Source organism: Mya arenaria, chromosome 10, assembly GCF_026914265.1.
Source record: "Mya arenaria isolate MELC-2E11 chromosome 10, ASM2691426v1".
Taxonomy (NCBI): Eukaryota; Metazoa; Mollusca; class Bivalvia; order Myida; family Myidae; genus Mya; species Mya arenaria.
Window position 1 is genome coordinate 61,454,716 of NC_069131.1, and position 18,488 is coordinate 61,473,203.

Consider the following 18,488-nt stretch of genomic DNA (forward strand, 5'->3'; position numbering starts at 1 on the left):
TAAGTCAATAACTGTTTTATTGCACGCCCGTACGCTAGCACGCACACATCGGTGCAGGCACGCACGCACGCACCCACACACACACGAGCATGCACGCACGCACACACGAACGCACGCGTGCACGCACATACAAACGCACGTACCCACACACAAGCACGCACGAACGCACGCACACACAAGCACACACACACACACACACACCCTTCTACAAGACACCGCATTCACCCTCACACACCCTCACGAACATACACTCATACATACACACAAACACACCCTCACACATATGCACCTACCACACATAGACTCTCATAGTCCCTCACACACCCTCACACACCCTCACACACTCACATACACCCTCACAAACCGTACCACAAATAAATCCCCACTCACACTCACACACCCCACTCCACCTCATATACCCACACACATATACATCCTACCACACATACAACCTAACACACTCTCACACATATACACCCTCACATTCGCACACACACTCACACACATAGACCCTCACACACCCTTACATATATACACCCTCACACACCCGTAAATACGCACACACCCTCACACATTCTATCACACATACACCCTCACAAAACTCTCTCACATACACACATACACCCTCACACACCCTGCCACACATACACCTTCATACACCCTCAGACACATGTATAAATATATGCAGATATACAAGCTGGCTGTTGTCAGTTAGTTTTATTTTACTGTGTATTTGATAGAAAAAACTAACAAGTAAAGTTAGTATATGTACATATGTATTCATTTTGTCTGTTGCAGACAAGGATTTAAGGCTCTCCAGATCAGAGTCATGTTTCGGATATTCACTGTACTATGCATGGCACGACTATGTTCGGCAGGTACGTGTTTGTTATATTGAATAATTTCTTACAAGACTAAGCAAAATATAGGATTTGTATTCAGCTTACAGCAAGAAACACGCGCGTACTGCATCAATACTGTAAACATTTGCCTTTTAGCTACGGCCATCATAAACGGGACTGAGGTGGACTGCTCCGAGAACTGTGCTTGTTGTATCGGAGGAAAGACTAGATGTAGTTATGTTGCCTCATATGGAGATAATTATTGCAGTGATGGCTGCGTTGACACAATCACCGCATTCAGGTGCAAACAATATTGCCGCGGTAACTGCTATGCATGCAACCATCATAATGGAAACATCTGCAAATCATGCAAGGATACATTTTATGATTTTCAAAATGACTGCAATAAAAAATGTTCAGTCGGGTGTGTAGATGGAAAATGTGATAATGACGGAACTTGTAGTACATGTACAGCGAATTTTGAAGGAGAAAAATGTGACATTTGTTTACAAGGGAAATATGGCACAGATTGCTCTTTGAACTGCCATTATCGGTACTGCCATTGTACAAACTTGACTGGATGTGATTCATGTAAAACTAACTTTGATGGTTCCTTTTGCATGGAATGTAAAGATGGTTATTACGGGGCAGACTGCAAAATGACATGTCCCAGCGGATGTAGCGGTCGTAAATGTATGGGGAATGGAACATGTTATCAATGCGTTTCCGGATACTATGGAGAAGATTGCAACACGAAGTGTTCTAGCGGATGTAGCGACGGAAGTTGTATGAGAAATGGAACATGTACTCAATGCGAACATGGTTATTATGGGGAACAATGCAAAAACACTTGTTCTACGGGTTGTAGCCGTGGAGACTGTTATAGAAATGGGACATGCACATGTACGAATAATTTTACGGGTACACATTGTGACGAATGTGTTGTAGGAAAATATGGAGAAAATTGTCAACAAGCATGTGGTGTAGGTTGTTTAACTTCATATTGTGGCAAAGAAGACGGATCATGCAGTTGTCATGAGAACTTTGATGGAAGGAAATGCAATTTATGCAAAAACGGACTGTATGGATTGACCTGTGATTTGCATTGTTCAAATCAGTGTGTTGGAGGTACATGTTCAAAATTTGATGGCGCATGCACAGACGGTTGTACGTATGGATATTCTGGCATTTATTGCACAACCAATTGTGATTCGGATTGTGAGTCGTGTCAACAGAATGATAAATCATATTGTACATCATGCTTTGATGGGTATTCTGGATCAACATGCAAGTGTCCACCTAATTGTGAGTGTAATGGGGGCGATAAATGTAACAATTGTTTAAGTCAGTGGAGGAATCCTTCATATCAGTGTAAATGTCACACGAACTACTGTACAAGTAATGTCTGTACGACATGCCTGAACAGTACTGTATTTCTTGACAGCAACTATAGAACATGTTGTGAGTGTCCTCCACATTGTATAGGCGGTTCCTGCACAACTGGAACCCAATGTACATATGGATGTGAAGATGGATTCTATGGAATTGATTGTTCTCAGAAATGTGCCGGGGATAAGTGTTTAAAATGTAGCCAACTTGATGGACAGTGTTCTTTATGTAAGACAGGATTTTATCCGAATGAAAATGGAAATTGCACTTTTTGCAATAGCAACTGTAAGAATGGACACTGTACTCCTGAAACAGGCAAATGTATAAATGGATGTGCAGAAACCTTCTGGGGGGAAAAGTGTGACACCCATTGTAATCCAAACTGTGAAACATGTCAGCAAGATTCAGGAATCTGTAATTTATGTACAAATATAACATTCCATGGACATTACTGCAACGTATTATGCAGTTCCTCATGCTACGAAAGCAAGTGTTATCAAAGTAACGGTCATTGTTCGAATGGATGCAATGGAGATTTCTTCGGCAATCTGTGTCAAACCAAATGCCCTGCAAATTGTAAGCAAAATGAAACAGACACGAGATGTAATGCTGAAGGTATCTGCAAATTTAGCTGTGTCGATGGCTATGTAGGTGACGATTGCTCAGGTAAGAAAACGACAATAGTTATAGTATTACTATTATCTATAATGCTTTATTATAGTTATAGTAATAGTAGTATAAATAGTTAAAATTGTTAGAAATGCATGTTAATTTTCCCTTTAGTTTTCATATAGTTCATTTTAGTTGCTGTTTGTGTGCATTATTCATGCAGTATTCATGTTGAAGAACTATATGTTTTATGTAACTTGTGTTCAACGATGTGTACAAGTGTACATACAATAACACCATTCTGCACAAACTATACCTTTGACTAGTTGATACTTGTTACGTGAAGGATGAAAGATCTCTGTAGTTTGTTGGATGATAACTTAAAATATATTTGTTAATAAGAAGCAGTAAAAGCCGCACCACCAGTAGCAGCTATTGCTGGAGGAGTAAGTAGTGGCGTTGTAATCATCATTGGCGTCGCTGTAGCATTGTACTTCTTTCGGCGAAGGTATATGTTCACTATTACAACATATTCGTATTTTTATTCTCTAAATTTTGCCATGTTTATTGGAAACATCCATTTTTGACGCTTTCATCTGTTCATACATAATTGGCTCATTAGACAAATAAAATACGTTTAAACAGTTATATTTTTTTATGAAACAAATATGAGAATTAAACGCTTGGTGGTGAAATTTACCCCAGAATTAAGAGCCATTTGCTGAGATTGGTCGACATTCGCTAATCTAGTGTGTGTTTAACAATAGCGAAAAAAGTGAAAATATAATGATATGATTTTTATGCAACCAATAAAATAATTTGCCTGCCTATAGCAAAATCAAGCGAAATGGCAATAACAAACTCCAGGCTAACATTACTGAGGAGGAAAACCAAGAAAGTAAGTCCACCATATCATTACGTTGTTCATTTTTTGGTTAGGGAATCTTTTATAAGAATATATTATTAAAACCTCATTTTACTTTAATAAATGTTCCATTATTTTCTCATGCTATAACAACTTATTAACCAAAACTGCATTAAATTGCAAATCACCAATTCTAACTTGCTTCTCATATTTGTCTTAATTTCCCTTTATCATTAGCAAACGAAGGTGCCCATTTTAACGAAGGAGGTGTCAATAAGGAATTAATAAAACAATATTCATCTGGTTCCCGGCCATCAGCAAATCAGCCCTCTGCAATAACGCAACACCCACATAGACATGTTGTGACTGCATCTGAAATTGAGATTGACCTGGAAATAGGTAAGCCTTTCTCCTTTCTGGGTGTCCAGTTGTGCAGTTATAGATGTTTTATTATAGAAATGGACAAAACATCTTGTCTTTAAGTTGCTGTTGTTCTTTTTTAAATGATAATAATATTATCATTACAATTCCTTTGAATAAGAATAAGTGTTATGTTATATATGACAGCCCTTTAATATGATTCACAATTTGGATATACCAATGGTGACCATGCATTTGAAATGGATTATTTCCAATCAGTTTAATTAATAAATACATTAGCTATGGATATTGTTTATATGTATTAGTCAGACAATGAGAATATCTACTCGAACAGAGTCAGCCCTAAATCTCTGACCAAATAAACAAATTCACAGCAAATGGTCCCTACTGAGACACTAATGCAATAACCAGGAGATGCACAGCAGGATTATCCTTAAGCATTCCTTAAACAGGGCCTTTTAACCGTATAATACTGTGAGTCCAAAGCTCGTGTAACATGCACACAATTGAACTTAAGTCGGTCTCGCGCAATTATATGTTATACTTGATCGATAATGATCGTTGTAATGAATAATATGGAAACCATAATTATATGATATGGCTTCTATATGCACAATATCTAAATAATAAGTGCTTTGCGGTATTTAGATGATGCTAACAATGGACCAGTTGCCAATTCTTCTAAGGATGATCAGACGTATTATAACGAACTTGGGTCTTCAACTAACAAATCTAAAATATCCATTGGTCAACTCGTTAAGTATGTGGATGGAAAATCTCATGAGGCGTTTAGTGCAGAATTTGAGGTAAATATTACCATGGTTATTAATGGTATGTATTAGAGGTATATTGGCAATCGTGTAACGCTTATGTTACATTTCCGGAAATATTTCAATTTTAGTTCATTATCAATAACGAGTTCGTTTAAGAGAGCGCCGTACAAGAAGAGATAAGGAGAGAATAATAAAGGCTAAAGGAAGTCATTAGTATGTTCCTTGTTTGTTATCTTTATTCACGTTTAGGTTCATCATTAATTTGTTGACAGAAATTTTCCGTTGGTCTTGTGAAGCCATATGTTGAATCGCAGAAGAAGGAAAATACTAGTAAGAATCGGTACAAGGGGATTTATCCATGTAAGTTATGGACTTTGAATATGTTTATCTTTCATGAGTGGTTGGACTGCAACATGTTTTGTAGAAATGAAAGAGTCTTGCCGTTCAGTCTTTTGAAAATTTAAGTTTGAAATTTCCTAACAGATTGGTTTTATTTTTCATTTGAACATGATTCCAATTATGTATTTCATACGAAGTCCTTAATACAATATTACAAGCTATACATCAACACGGTTCTATTATATGTATTACTTTATAAATGAGTGTATTATAGTTTTCAATACAGTAATATAGTTTTGACAAAGTCGTTTTGTTTAAAACATTTAAACGTTTAGACGATGACTCGAGGGTGAAGGTTAGAGACAGCGGCGGTACAGACTACATAAACGCAAGCTTTGTTGATGTATGTACACTTAAATGTTATTTTACCATGTTTTAGTGTGCTTTCTCTGGTTTTGTCCCATTTGCACAATGACATCGTTTTAAACCTTGAGAAAAGAAAAATTTAACAAGTTATAATTATCATTTGAAACTATCTTTTCAGGGGTATAAAAAGCCAAAGGAGTATATTGCCACATTAGGTAAGCGGTAACAGGATACATGATACGTAAATTACGAAAACAGGTGTCATTATATGTAAGATAAATTACTTAATTTGAATAATTTTGTTAAATCTGCGGAAATTTATTTTCGTTATTTACCGGCATTAACATTGAATGCATGAATTTTAAGTTATTATGTTAATGATTTTATGGTGCAACGGACTTTCGGCTTTATCTTTGGAATGGAATTTAAATTTCCAAATTCAAAATGAATGTTAATTGAAAGCCCATTATCTTATATAATGAATTAATATTCAATAAGAATATTATACTTATTCTTAGAGATGCCAAACTTTTTAAAAGCAATTAAAACACTCGTATTTTACACTAATTTAAGTTAATTTGTTCATTGTATACAGCAACAGAAAACGATACAACTAGTCAGACGCCATGCAACGCTAGTCCTTCTTATCAGTTTTTGAAGGGGACTTATTTAACAATTGTAAATGTATAAGCTACATCTATTGTTCCTTCCTCACATTTGAATTAATGTATTCCCGTTCGAAACTGTTCAGTGCTATTTGAATATTTCAGTAGTATCGGCGTCATTCCATTCCAGGTCCAATGTCCCAGCAATTAGGAAACTTTAGTTTATTTTGGAAAATGATTTGGCAACAGAGAGTTGAAAAGATTGTCATGGTAACCAACCTAATTGAACAGGGGGTAAGTATACTCCAAAAATATACTGTGAGTTAAAGTATTCGAAACAATATGATGAAGAAACAAATCATTACTTTGTCGAAAAAAGACTAATAGATTTCGTTCAATGACATTCTTGATAATAATATCCTTGTCATCATAACTATAGGAATAATTGACAATTAAATATATAATTTCAAATACAATTCAGTAGAGTCAAGATAGTTTTTAAACTATTTGTCACGTCCTTTTGTAGTTTTAGAATGTTTTGTAACATGTTGAAATAGCAATGGTGTTTTTCTATGTAACCTCGAAAGTTTTTATGTCTTTAAATTAGTATGTCCAATATTCCCAAATCCTTTAAAATAATACGTTGCATGAATTATTAAAACAGTATGTAAATTGTCTGTCGGAAATAATAGAAGTTTTCAAGCTGTACACAACTGTTCCCATAGTCACATAAAACAACAGTATTTCAAAAAGTATTTCATTTCACATGTTCTAAAAGTTGAATGTTGGAAACCCGATAGGTCAACATACACATTTAAGTCATGTGATTTATGCATGTATAATTATAATTTCAAATAGTTTCGTTGTCCGCTTCAGAAGCTGACGTATGATTCCTAATTATCACTTCATAAAGTGAGTGTCGTCCAGGAGACAGCTTGAATTATGAAAACGTCTGTAATACCTAGTTTACTTTTTAAGAGAACACGTATGCATTTTAGGGTTGTTTCCTTGAAAATGAACTGCTATAGGTATATTGATTATCGTTTACACCTTAAAGTATAATGAATGATATATGTTGGCTTTTGTTATTGGTGTATTATTGCAGTCTCCTAAATGCGAGCAATATTGGCCAAATCCTGGGACAACTAGGAAGTATGGCGATATAAAGGTGGAGAGCTGCTCGGAGGATGAGTATGCCGAGTTTACACGAAGGGCTTTCACAGCGACCATGGTGAGTCGACACGTTCTCTCTGTTATTCGATGTCATTGCATATTTATATATGACTCATAAACAAGTAATACAGCTTATACTGTACTAAGTGACAATGGACTAATACCATTGGTCAATAAGCTGTCAAATTGGTCCCAGTCATACCGAGGCTGCTTTTTAAACGTTTTGGCGTATTGGGTGCTTCAAGAAAATCACTCGTCAAGAATTAATTTGATATAATCGAGACAATTAATTTTGATAAAAAAATATGGTATCGTTATCTTCCGAGTTCTCACGTTAATGAAGTATAGTTCATATCGTAATAAAATAAGATATCAGCATGATGCATCACTTACGAAAGCCACTTCGGTTTATACAATTATTTGATCTATATTTAAGACACTTTTTCCTCTTTTGTTTAATGAATATAATCTGACATCAGACCATAGAGAGAACATAACTTCTTACCTAACTTTATTTTCATTCTTTAGTACTTCTACAAAGTGCATGCTTTAGTAATTTTATTGAGGTGGGTTGTCACTTGTCTATATTGACTTTGTATGCTTCAGCACTTAGCTTTCATAGTTCTGATGAGAGAAACTTTACCGTAACTCGAAACTTTAATCTTAGTTTAAATAGACAAATTGCCCACGCTTATTGTAAATAAAGCCCTTTGTGACATGACAATGCCATAAAAATTATCATGATATGAAATTGCTGTGCTAGATTGGTTTACAATTTATATAAGGTGGATGTGCATAAATTATATAAATGTTTTAAAGGTCAGCTATTTTATTTAAGAATTATACACGTTCCTAAGGCTAAGATATGCCTTTATATATATATATGTGTGTGTGTTTCTTTCTCAAATAAAGTGCGTTTTAAAGACAATGCAAATTCATACGAAATTTAACAGTTACACGTATCTCAATCACACTAAGAGAGTTGAAGTTGATATGTTATAAGGGCCTTATAATGAGACAATTGAAATGCAATAATAGCGATGAACAATAAATTCGTGTTTTGTATAAAAAGATACTTTTTGATCATTGTCAGCCGCTAAGTTCGTTTAGTGGAGGGATACATATTTGGCGTTGATCTTCGACAAACAAATAATGCAACTTACATCAAATGTGCAAAACAATAGTGCAAAACACGTGTAAGATTCATCTGGATCGGTTCATCAACCTATTGTTCTTTAATAAATGAATAAAACCAAAACGATGCCGATCCGAATGACTTTTACAGTGACTATGGTCTGTTAGCACGCGATATTATTTAAAATCATAGAGTGATTATTAATGTTTCTTAAAAATAGTTTATCATTGAAGCCAGGGTTAATGTTTGATGAGATCTTTCCTCTAAATATATCATTATTTTTAACAGATAGCATTAACGTAGACTTTTACTCTCATGCCAAGTTATTGTTTTATAAAAGATCAAAGAAGTAATAATGTTGTAAACATAATCTGATATTGTACTTGATTGTAAAAGTTTAACTATTTTAGTGAACTGATTAAGCTTAATTATTGTGAAGAACGCAATTGATACATGATCTTTGCACATTTATCTAATTCAATATTCTGCCCGATCATTTCAAAAGTGACAAAATTGAGACATTTTTTCATTTTTTTTTAAATATAATACGAACAGAGACGAAAACAATTTAAACAGCAAGATGATACTGCAAATTTATGACATCCAAATTGACCGTAAAGCATTTATCATTAAAAACCTTCATATTTAAGACGGTAGTCACACGCTCATTTTCTTCCTGGTTTAAATTACCCATATTCACTGTAATTAAAGCCTTTGGTGACATGACCAAAGTATAATAATTACCCATATTATATTTTCAGCTAGATTGAGTTACATCCTGTATTAAGATTTTCTTCATGAATAATTCACAATTTTGTAAAAATTAATCCGTGTTTATGAAGCGAGTTTTACTTATTTAATCTTTGGATAATTTATCATATTTTCCTTTACCAATTCAAGTACATTTTAAAAGTATAATTCGTTTTATAACAGATAACAAAAACCAATTATACATATTTTAACGTTACTTAAGAGACGTTTACAGTATGAAGGCATTGATGGTGTACTGTATTATGCTTATATGATCATATGACAAATTCTATGTTTGGTCACTACTCTTACTAAATGTACAAATTTCCGCTTATAAATGAAAAACAGGAAATAAGAAAGGAATCATGCAATAATCAGATGGAAGAAAATGCCAAACGAACAACACGGACAATTCCAATAGCACTTCAAAGTACTGAAGGTACTGCGAAGGATTTTTGGCAAGATGATACTGTACTATGTCATGGAAAGACATATTGACATGTTTCTATTGTGTATTAAATATTTGAAGAGCCATTAAATGCTTAATTCTATATATATGATATATATTTAGTTTATAATTACAAGAGACAGATACACAATTAAAGCGTCATCTTGGCAACACCAAATCTTGTATGTTGTTGTTCATTTCTGTAAATATATATGATCAGAGATAATGTTTAAGGTATATATCCATGTGGCTAGGAAATAAAATAATCAGATTTCCCTATGGGTAAAAAATGTCCGTAGTACTTTGTTATGTCTGGTACAAAACAGCCGCTTTAAAGGAGGTAACGGAACATTGATGAACTTTAGTTTCGCGAATGAATATTATATATTTATACACTGCATGTTTTGTGTTTGCAAAAGCTCTACCTTTTAACAGTTTTCAAACTCAAAAACAAAGTTTAATGTTTTTCCTCTAATTATTTTCTGTTCATCCTCATGTATAATTTCAATAAATTTTATCAAATTATCAAACATTTCCATGTGAATTTTTTCGTTCATAGCATTGCACCTCTTTATCGACGGCGCACTAGGCGGTTACCACAAGTTCAAAATAAGTCTTGATCTTTTTTAATTCACGGCAAACTTATTGTAAATACTCAATTTACACAACGATTGAACTGCCACAAGATCATACGTACGTACGATCATTTACAACTTCCGTCCCTAAACCTCACTCAGAATATATATCACACGTAAAAGTGGGACTTTAAGTCAAAGAAACCATTGCTGAAAGCATTCAGCAAAATGTAACATCGTACAATAACATACTAGTATAAGGGCTACTTCATGGAAATTGATAGCAAAACCTCGGGGACAAACGAAGGTTTAAATTTTATAATAAACACATATTAAAAGTGTCATACTCGGACCATTTTATATCTGAAGGGATCCGAGGAAAGAACGTTGCACCATTTGCACTTGACGTGTTGGCCTGACAAAGCAATACCCGACGATGTTACTGCGATGATAGAGTTCAGACAGCGTGTTCTGAGTACGCCAAGTACATTGAATGGACCAACGGTTGTGCATTGCAGGTCCGTATAAACGTTAAAATATAAATAGCGCAATTACAGAGCGATGTAACAATTTTTAGCTCTTTGGGTTAATCCTCATTGTATTATAAATGGTAAATATTTGTTTTTCAAAGCATTTTAATGAAATGAATTATGTTTAAAAAACTGTGTACTTCTAGTGATACTCAGATTAATACGTTGGTACGTGTTCAGACGTTAAAAGATGAAAATGTGTAAACAGAAAAGTGAATTAAGTATATATTCTTGTTAAATAATTATATATCAACTGGTTAACATTTTTTTATTTGATACAATACTGTCCTCTTTTCTTACTTTACAGCGCTGGTGTCGGGAGAACAGGCACCTACATTGCTCTGGACATACTGACGAAAGAAGGGGAAGCCGAGAAAGCCATTGACATCCCCGGGTGCGTCCATAAAATGCGTCAGAATAGGCCGAATATGGTTCAGACACTGGTGAGATATAATGTGTTATGAATATTTATGCAAAAAAGCTGCAGAAAGCTGTTATTGCTTAACACCATAACATAGGTAAATCAAATCAGAGTACATTATTGCATTTTATATAGGCGGATTCTTTTGATTTCGAAAATGATACCATCATGATTGAAGACCTCATGTTATCATTTCGTATAATGGCTGTGTTAATTTATTGCTTTTTCTACTAACTGCGTATGTTAAGCTTGTTCACACTATGCAACTAAATTTTATGCATTAATAAAATATCATATAAAAGGTATATTGTGCACATGGTATTGAGACTGGTTCTTTGGTTATCATACAATTTAGCTGCAACGAAACGAGTCCCATTCTATAAATGGTGCCAATATATATGTATATATCATTTAAAAAAGTATAGCATAGCATCGCTGCTGTACAAACAGGAGTGACATCACATTCTTATGAGTGTTTATGCGTGTCATTTTTACGTTTCAGGGGCAGTATCAGTTTCTGCACACCGCCGTGGTGTATTCACTTACTTTTGACTGCAAACAAATCAAGGGAGAGAACTTCAACGAGTACATGAACAAACACACGACACGAGTACTAAATAAACAGTTTGAGGTACAGTTGATCAAAGTTGGGTTTATTTTTAAATACTGATGAATGAATTTATTGATTTTACTGCATGCACGAATACCTTATGTTTAACAATCTTTTTCATTTGAATGATGAAATACCTTATCATCAACTTATTTTAAATGTACTGTAAGAAGCTTACTATAGGCAATCTGTCACAAGCAGGGAGCCCATGTTTCATACTCAACTATTGGTCATTCTTTCTAAAGCAAAGCCGACAGCCCAATGAAATGGATCTGAACGTTATTCAGCGTGCATATCTTATTTGACTATGTCGTTCTTGTTTTTCTATATATAATTAGTTTGATGTAATCGCCTCACGATTGTCTCCCTTAGTTATAATTGTTCATTTTTTCCATATACAAGGTAGTGCTATCTCATCGTTTGATGGTGTGAATTCAGTCAGTGTGCACAAACAATAGGTTGAGCGCATTTGTTCAGAGTGCTTTTGATTTACTCAAAGATAAATTACTGTTTTGATTTGACTAATATTTCGTTGACAGTTAGGGTAAATATGGACAGTGTAAGACCCGTACCTTGTAGATGAAAAGCATTTGAAATATTCAAAGTATTCAACATGAAATCTTAAGATCATTTAATCATTCACATTTGTTATTCAGTAAATAAATGATATTCAGCTAAAAAATGGTTGTATACCGACCCACCTTAAGTAATTCTGAAGAGGTATGCGCAAGCCGCAAATTTGTATTCTGCCATTCCAAGATTCAATGAATCATGATTCCTTGCACTTGCATTAAAACTCGGTTCAGCTCATCATAAGTCAGTCCGACACAAGTCGCTGGCCTGACTCATTGGAGTTGTAGGCGGTAGTCTGAAACGGGACGTCAGACAGTTAAGATTGCTGGAATAAAAGTGGCACCCATTTTGTATGTGATTATTCTTAATTCTAACAATTTGGTCTTCCAATATTTCCTCTGTATTGGTGTTGGAAGTGTGAAGTATAGTCTGGACGGAAAAGTCAGTGTGTGTGTTTATTTTTTATAATTTTTTTTCAATTAAGAAAGCCAATCAAAAGTAAATTGCACAATGTGAATGTTGCCCTGTCCATGATGTTTGAGAATAATCTGAAATACGAGTAGCTGACATATCCGAATGTAATACTCAGTAATACGTATATTAGTATGTTGCATCATGTAATGATACTTCCACTCTAGTTCTGTACAATTTCAAATATGGTCTTATAATTATATATGTTTTTGATTTTTTTTTCTATTCCAGCTACTTCAGCATACGGTCGAGACACGATCTAAAGATGAAACAGAAGCAGTTGACCGAAATAAACAGCACCTGAGTAAAAACAGAGCACGCGCCGATATCCCGGGTAAATTGCTTAAGTGGGCTAGACGCGTGTTTACGTAATCGTTTAACAAAATTTAGTCTCCATTAATTTTGATCGTTTAGAAATATATGTCAAACATTTGCACCGAAATACTAAAAAAAATGTACATTTTAAATAAAACTGATGTTGATGATTTTTCTTTCCTGTAGGTAATGAAAACAGACCAAGACTTTACCTGAACCTAAAACCAGGAGCGTCAGACTACATCAATGCTGTTTATATTCATGTAAGCGAGTTTCCTTCGTTGGTAAATTATATTTCTTTTAAATTCTTCAAACGTGTCGTTAAAAACCTGTACTTTGCCATCATGTACTTCGTCATAAATCAATGTTGTGTCTAGCTTTTAAAACGTTTCCATCAGTATTTCGGATTGTGTTTGTTCGCTTTTAACAGAGCTTCAGAATGAAGAAACGCTACCTGGTAGCACAAACTCCACTACCAGATACGGTTATCGACCTTTTGACACTAGCTGTGCAAGAGAGGTGTTCATGTATTGTCAGCTTCGAAGCTGACATGGACAAACAAAAGGTAGGATACGATTTTATTGGAAGGATCGTATTAACATCATAAACCATAGATTAATAGACATTCACTGAGCCGGCAAATCAAGAAATTAGTTTAATAAATTATAACATATGGTTATTTTATCAGATCTCGAACAGGCTTTAACAAATTATTTGACGAGGCCAAATACTAAATATCACACAGTTTAATGCAGTATATTTATGAAAATGTTCGCATCAACATGTGGCTTCTAATAATTCAATACAGTAACATGCTATTTCAATTTGTTTGCGATCTCCTTATTAATAACACGTGGTGCAGAATATTGGGATATACTACCCTGCGGCAAACCAAGAAGTTTTGAATAAGGGAACATTCCAAGTTAGCTGCTCCAGAGAGGAAAATAAAATATTCTACGCAGAACGAACATTGACAATACAGCACAAAGGGGTATGATGTAGTACTGACAATAGTTTAATTGTTTCACTTACTAAATAAATGCACACTGATATACTAAAATTATAGGTTATGACAATTCCTGTCCACTGATTGTCCACATACTATATTTTATAAAGTATGATCCCTGTTGTGACACTGGCCTTTCATCTGCAGACAATTTGACGGAAACGTAGTTTGTACAGTAGTTGAACATTCAATACACAAGGTGAATATTTACTAGATAACATGTACATTGGTGCAATCGACAATTGTTTGTATATTGAATGTAAATAACACAAATTGTTCTTAAAAGCTAACGTGTAAATGATTACCGTTTTAGACGAGCACTTATCGAACCATTTCACATCTTCAATTTACTGACTGGGATGAAATGGAGAACATACCACGGTCAACTACAAACTTCCTGTCATTTCTGAACGTGATAGATAATGTCATGAAGCAGCAGGACGACGGACCGATATTGGTCCATTGTTTGTAAGTAAAAATATTTCTTATATATTAAAGTTTTAGTTTCACCCTTGCAAGCGCTACCATTCAACACCAACATTATCAAAATTAAAGGTATGTGCAGTTTTGGTTGCGATAAATCTCAAAATGTACCCTAAAGGCATAACAATGCTAAATATCAAATTGAAATAATGTACGTTATTCTAAGTTATACTTGGTGTAACATGTACGTATTTCTAAGTCATTATAAGTTGTGTAACATGAACCTATTTCTAAGTCATTTTACTTGGTGTGACATATTCGATTGTCTAAGTTATTATAATAGGTGTAACATGTACGTATTTGTAAGTCATTATAATCTGTTTGTCATGTCATGTCAATGACGAATGGGATCTGTTATAATTATTGCATAACTACATATTTATTAAGGTGAAAAGAAACAATTAGTATTATTTGCAATCAAAATTTCTTTAACAAAGTGACGGTGCGGGCAAGAGCGGTCTGTTCTGTGTGGTTTCGTTGCTTCTCCACAAAATGACGGTGGAACATGAAGTCAGTGTACTTAATGCTGTAAGGAAGGTCAAAACCACGCGGAGGCTGGCAATTCCCAATCAGGTGAAAACTTAATCCTATCAATCAAACCATAACGAACAAAACATTAAAAATATGATATATCGTATCACTAGTTTCTATTCTTTCGAAAATCTCTATATTTTTAAAGTATTGATGGAAATGATGCCCCGTTGATTAATTATTGTCTAATACGAAGATGGCACATCTCAATTATGCTACACATATATATATGCACTATATGCTAAATAATTGGAAACCTGTGTTTATTTGTGTTACCAGGAACAATTTGTGTTCTGCCATGGATGCGTTTCGGAGTATCTTCGTGCGTTCGACGTCTACGCCAACTTTAGCGATGACACTGGTCAACTTTAAAGTGCTGTCCTGTCGACTGTCGAGTGTAAAACTGGAGATATTTAAGAATATAGACAATGTAAATAGTACTATGTATGTGCGTTTGGTGCAGTGCCTTGTGCATACACTTATACAAAGTTATGCAATTGTTTGAAAGCTGACAGATGTAAGCTTATCTCTATTTAATCCATTGTTGTATTAATGACATTGAAGTTATGTACAAAAATATGTCCCGTTATCCGTTTTATAAGTGTATTGCTAAAAAAGGAAAACATGCACTAACTTCCACTTTAGCGTTCTTAATAATAAACATCAAAATAATTAGATGTGAGTGATGAAATGTTTACTCATTTACAGTGCATGTATGAAAAATGTAACTATTGCTAGTTTCTATTAAACATACACATACTAGTATGCATGGTTGTATTATTTTTATGAATTGTAAAATTGCCATTCATCCTTAATCATAGTACATGTTACACGATGTCATTGTGGTCTTCATGAGCAAATAGAAAAAATCCATAACTCAAAGAACAAATATGTTAATTTTAGAAACGTAAGTTATTCAGATTTTCATTGATAACACACTCACCCTTAAGTGATATACATCATAACACTGAAGAAAGCAAAGTTAAGTATTTGAATGCTCAAGCTTGATCATTTATCAGACGAGTTGATGATTTTTTGCAATTACTTTGTTTCTGAGTTCCTCATACAAGGAAACAAACAAGAACTACAGTAGGCAAATAGAAAAAGACGTTAACATGTTTAATGTTAGATATAAACATTCAAGTTCAATATAATATGTCATTTTTAAAATACATCCATGGAACATTTAAAACAAATTTTTGACACCAATTTTGTCGGCAGAATTCATATTGTCATTTAAATAGCTGTTTTATATATGATTTCATCCCCCCTTTGCAAAACATCTTTATAAAGGTTTGGCATTATATTTTATGGACAGCCATATATTAATCTTATTTTGTTACATTTCGTAATGCTTTTAATACGTGCAGATTGCTCCCATTACCAATGCTTTATATGATAATCAAGATTTGTATGCATTGGTAATATTTTATACTGTTTTTTATGTTTTTGACCCATTTCTTTTGCACGTACAAATACATGTATGTGCTATATGTATATTTTGTATCAATTTTATACTTTTTGACTAGCATGTACATAGCTTTGGTACTTGATTTCATCCTATAATACTGTTAAGGGTTATTATTGATACTAATTATTTTAATAAAACGACTTCACACCGATCTTCAAAACCGAAAGTTTGAGTAAATTTGTGATCCCTTTTTTCAAACGTTTTTTTCTTACTGATTGTTATTTGGACATGATATGACGTTAGCAGTAACATGAAGAGACATTTGTGAAACTTTAAAAGAGAAACATACTGTACTATGATACATAATGTATTAAGCAAAAAATGTTTAACATTACATATGTGTGAACAGTTTGTGAGATTTTCTTTGTGCAATTTCAACATTTACATCGGTGTGAGGCTGGTCAGCATTACCATAATTTAGAAAGCAAAAAGTGACTTTAGACCAATATTTTGAACATTATTAGGAGTCTACAAATTATACCTGCCTTTACCTTTTTTGTTGTTTTTCATTGCACAGAAAGAGTTATTGTGTTGGGATTATTTGTAGTGGCTATCAAGTCTGGATATACCTAAAGGTGATTATGTTGACACTTCTCATGTTTTGAATACATTGTGAACATATTCCGTATACCATGATATTTTAAGATACTCATTTACAAATTGATTGTATAAAACGTCTTTTTGTTCTTTATTGTATAGCCATTACAGTTCAGAACAACTTCTCCTTAACTGTTCTTCTCTTTTTTTTCTTTTTTTTATTGTTTGTCCACGATTTATTGTTTCAGACAATGTATGAATATGTTAATCATTATTAATCAGAGAAGTTATATTTGCTTATATTCACTATACTATTATTGTTCTTGTGTGTGTAATGTTTGTTCAATATGATAGGTAATTGGAAGCTTATATTTAATTTTCCTTTATACGAATAAAACTTTTAAATTACATGTTTTCTAAACTTCTTTTCCGTTTCATAATAATACAATGGAAACTCCAGGAACAATCCTGTATATTACGCATGGATATTTCCGTGCTAGCCATCAACGTAAGTGGACTCTCAGGGTCACACATATATCATGGCAGCATTCACCATTATTTAGTTCATACGTACATTTACTTTAACTTAATCTTGTTGATAGCTACATACTTCTAAAATTCACGATCGAGTCGAGGAAGAACCCAAACATACTGTCCATTTTAACGGTCTAGGGATGTAAGGCGTGAATATTACCGTGCTAGCCATCAACGTACGCTAATCCTCAGTGTTACACATATATAATGGCAGCATTCACCCTTATCTAGTTCATAGTTACAAAAACTTAATCTTGTTGACAGCTACATGCTTATAAAAGTTCACGATCTAGTCGAGAAGGAACGCAATAAGTATGTCCACTTTAATGGCCTAGGGATTAAGGTTGTTTCTTAATTCGGCTTTTGGTTCCCTGTTTTCGAAAAGGGCACAAATAAATCTACAAGAAAATCCAACATTCGAGTGTCTCTCTTTACTCTCTCTTTACAGAAAATTGTCGTAAAAAGCACGTCCCAAACTTTCTGTAAGATCTGAAGTTTGACATTCATAAGCGTCAACCACTCAATGGCTGAAAAATATTTTTCTTTTAACAATTGTTATTCGTCACAAATCGTACAAATCTTTAATGAATAAATAAATAGGCGTCATTGTAGTATTCCTAAATCTTAAAAGCTGCAATGAAATAGTGACAACTGAGATTTGAATGAATGCTTTTCTGTCAGCAAGTTCCCCTGTGATAGATAATATGCTTCTCATATAAAAAGGCGTGGATAACTGCCGAAACTGCCAGGCAACAG

At 33.9% G+C, this 18,488-nt stretch overlaps 1 protein-coding gene across 1 annotated transcript; it reads left to right on the plus strand.

Annotated features, from left to right (window-relative positions):
- The first annotated feature begins 384 nt into the window (after positions 1-384).
- On the plus strand, positions 385-17,593 carry LOC128204889 (receptor-type tyrosine-protein phosphatase kappa-like). Its single transcript, XM_052906290.1, has 21 exons — positions 385-878; positions 999-2,897; positions 3,243-3,348; positions 3,674-3,738; positions 3,943-4,104; positions 4,735-4,892; positions 5,132-5,219; positions 5,534-5,601; positions 5,743-5,779; positions 6,360-6,463; positions 7,275-7,400; positions 10,620-10,768; positions 11,088-11,223; positions 11,704-11,832; positions 13,087-13,189; positions 13,357-13,433; positions 13,601-13,735; positions 14,021-14,161; positions 14,490-14,644; positions 15,097-15,232; positions 15,470-17,593. Exons 1-21 carry the CDS (start codon positions 767-769, stop codon positions 15,560-15,562), a joined length of 4,179 nt encoding a protein of 1,392 aa, XP_052762250.1. The 5' UTR covers positions 385-766; the 3' UTR covers positions 15,563-17,593.
- The last annotated feature ends 895 nt before the right edge of the window (positions 17,594-18,488 follow it).

What these genes read in the sequence shown, in the direction of transcription:
- LOC128204889 (XM_052906290.1), top strand. Translation starts at nt 767, where the DNA reads ATGTACATATGTATTCATTTTGTCTGTTGCAGACAAGGATTTAAGGCT. An exon ending in TGACAATACAGCACAAAGGG is followed by an intron (nt 14,162 to 14,489) that starts GTATGATGTAGT and finishes TTACCGTTTTAG; the next exon opens with ACGAGCACTTATCGAACCAT. An exon ending in GGCTGGCAATTCCCAATCAG is followed by an intron (nt 15,233 to 15,469) that starts GTGAAAACTTAA and finishes TTGTGTTACCAG; the next exon opens with GAACAATTTGTGTTCTGCCA.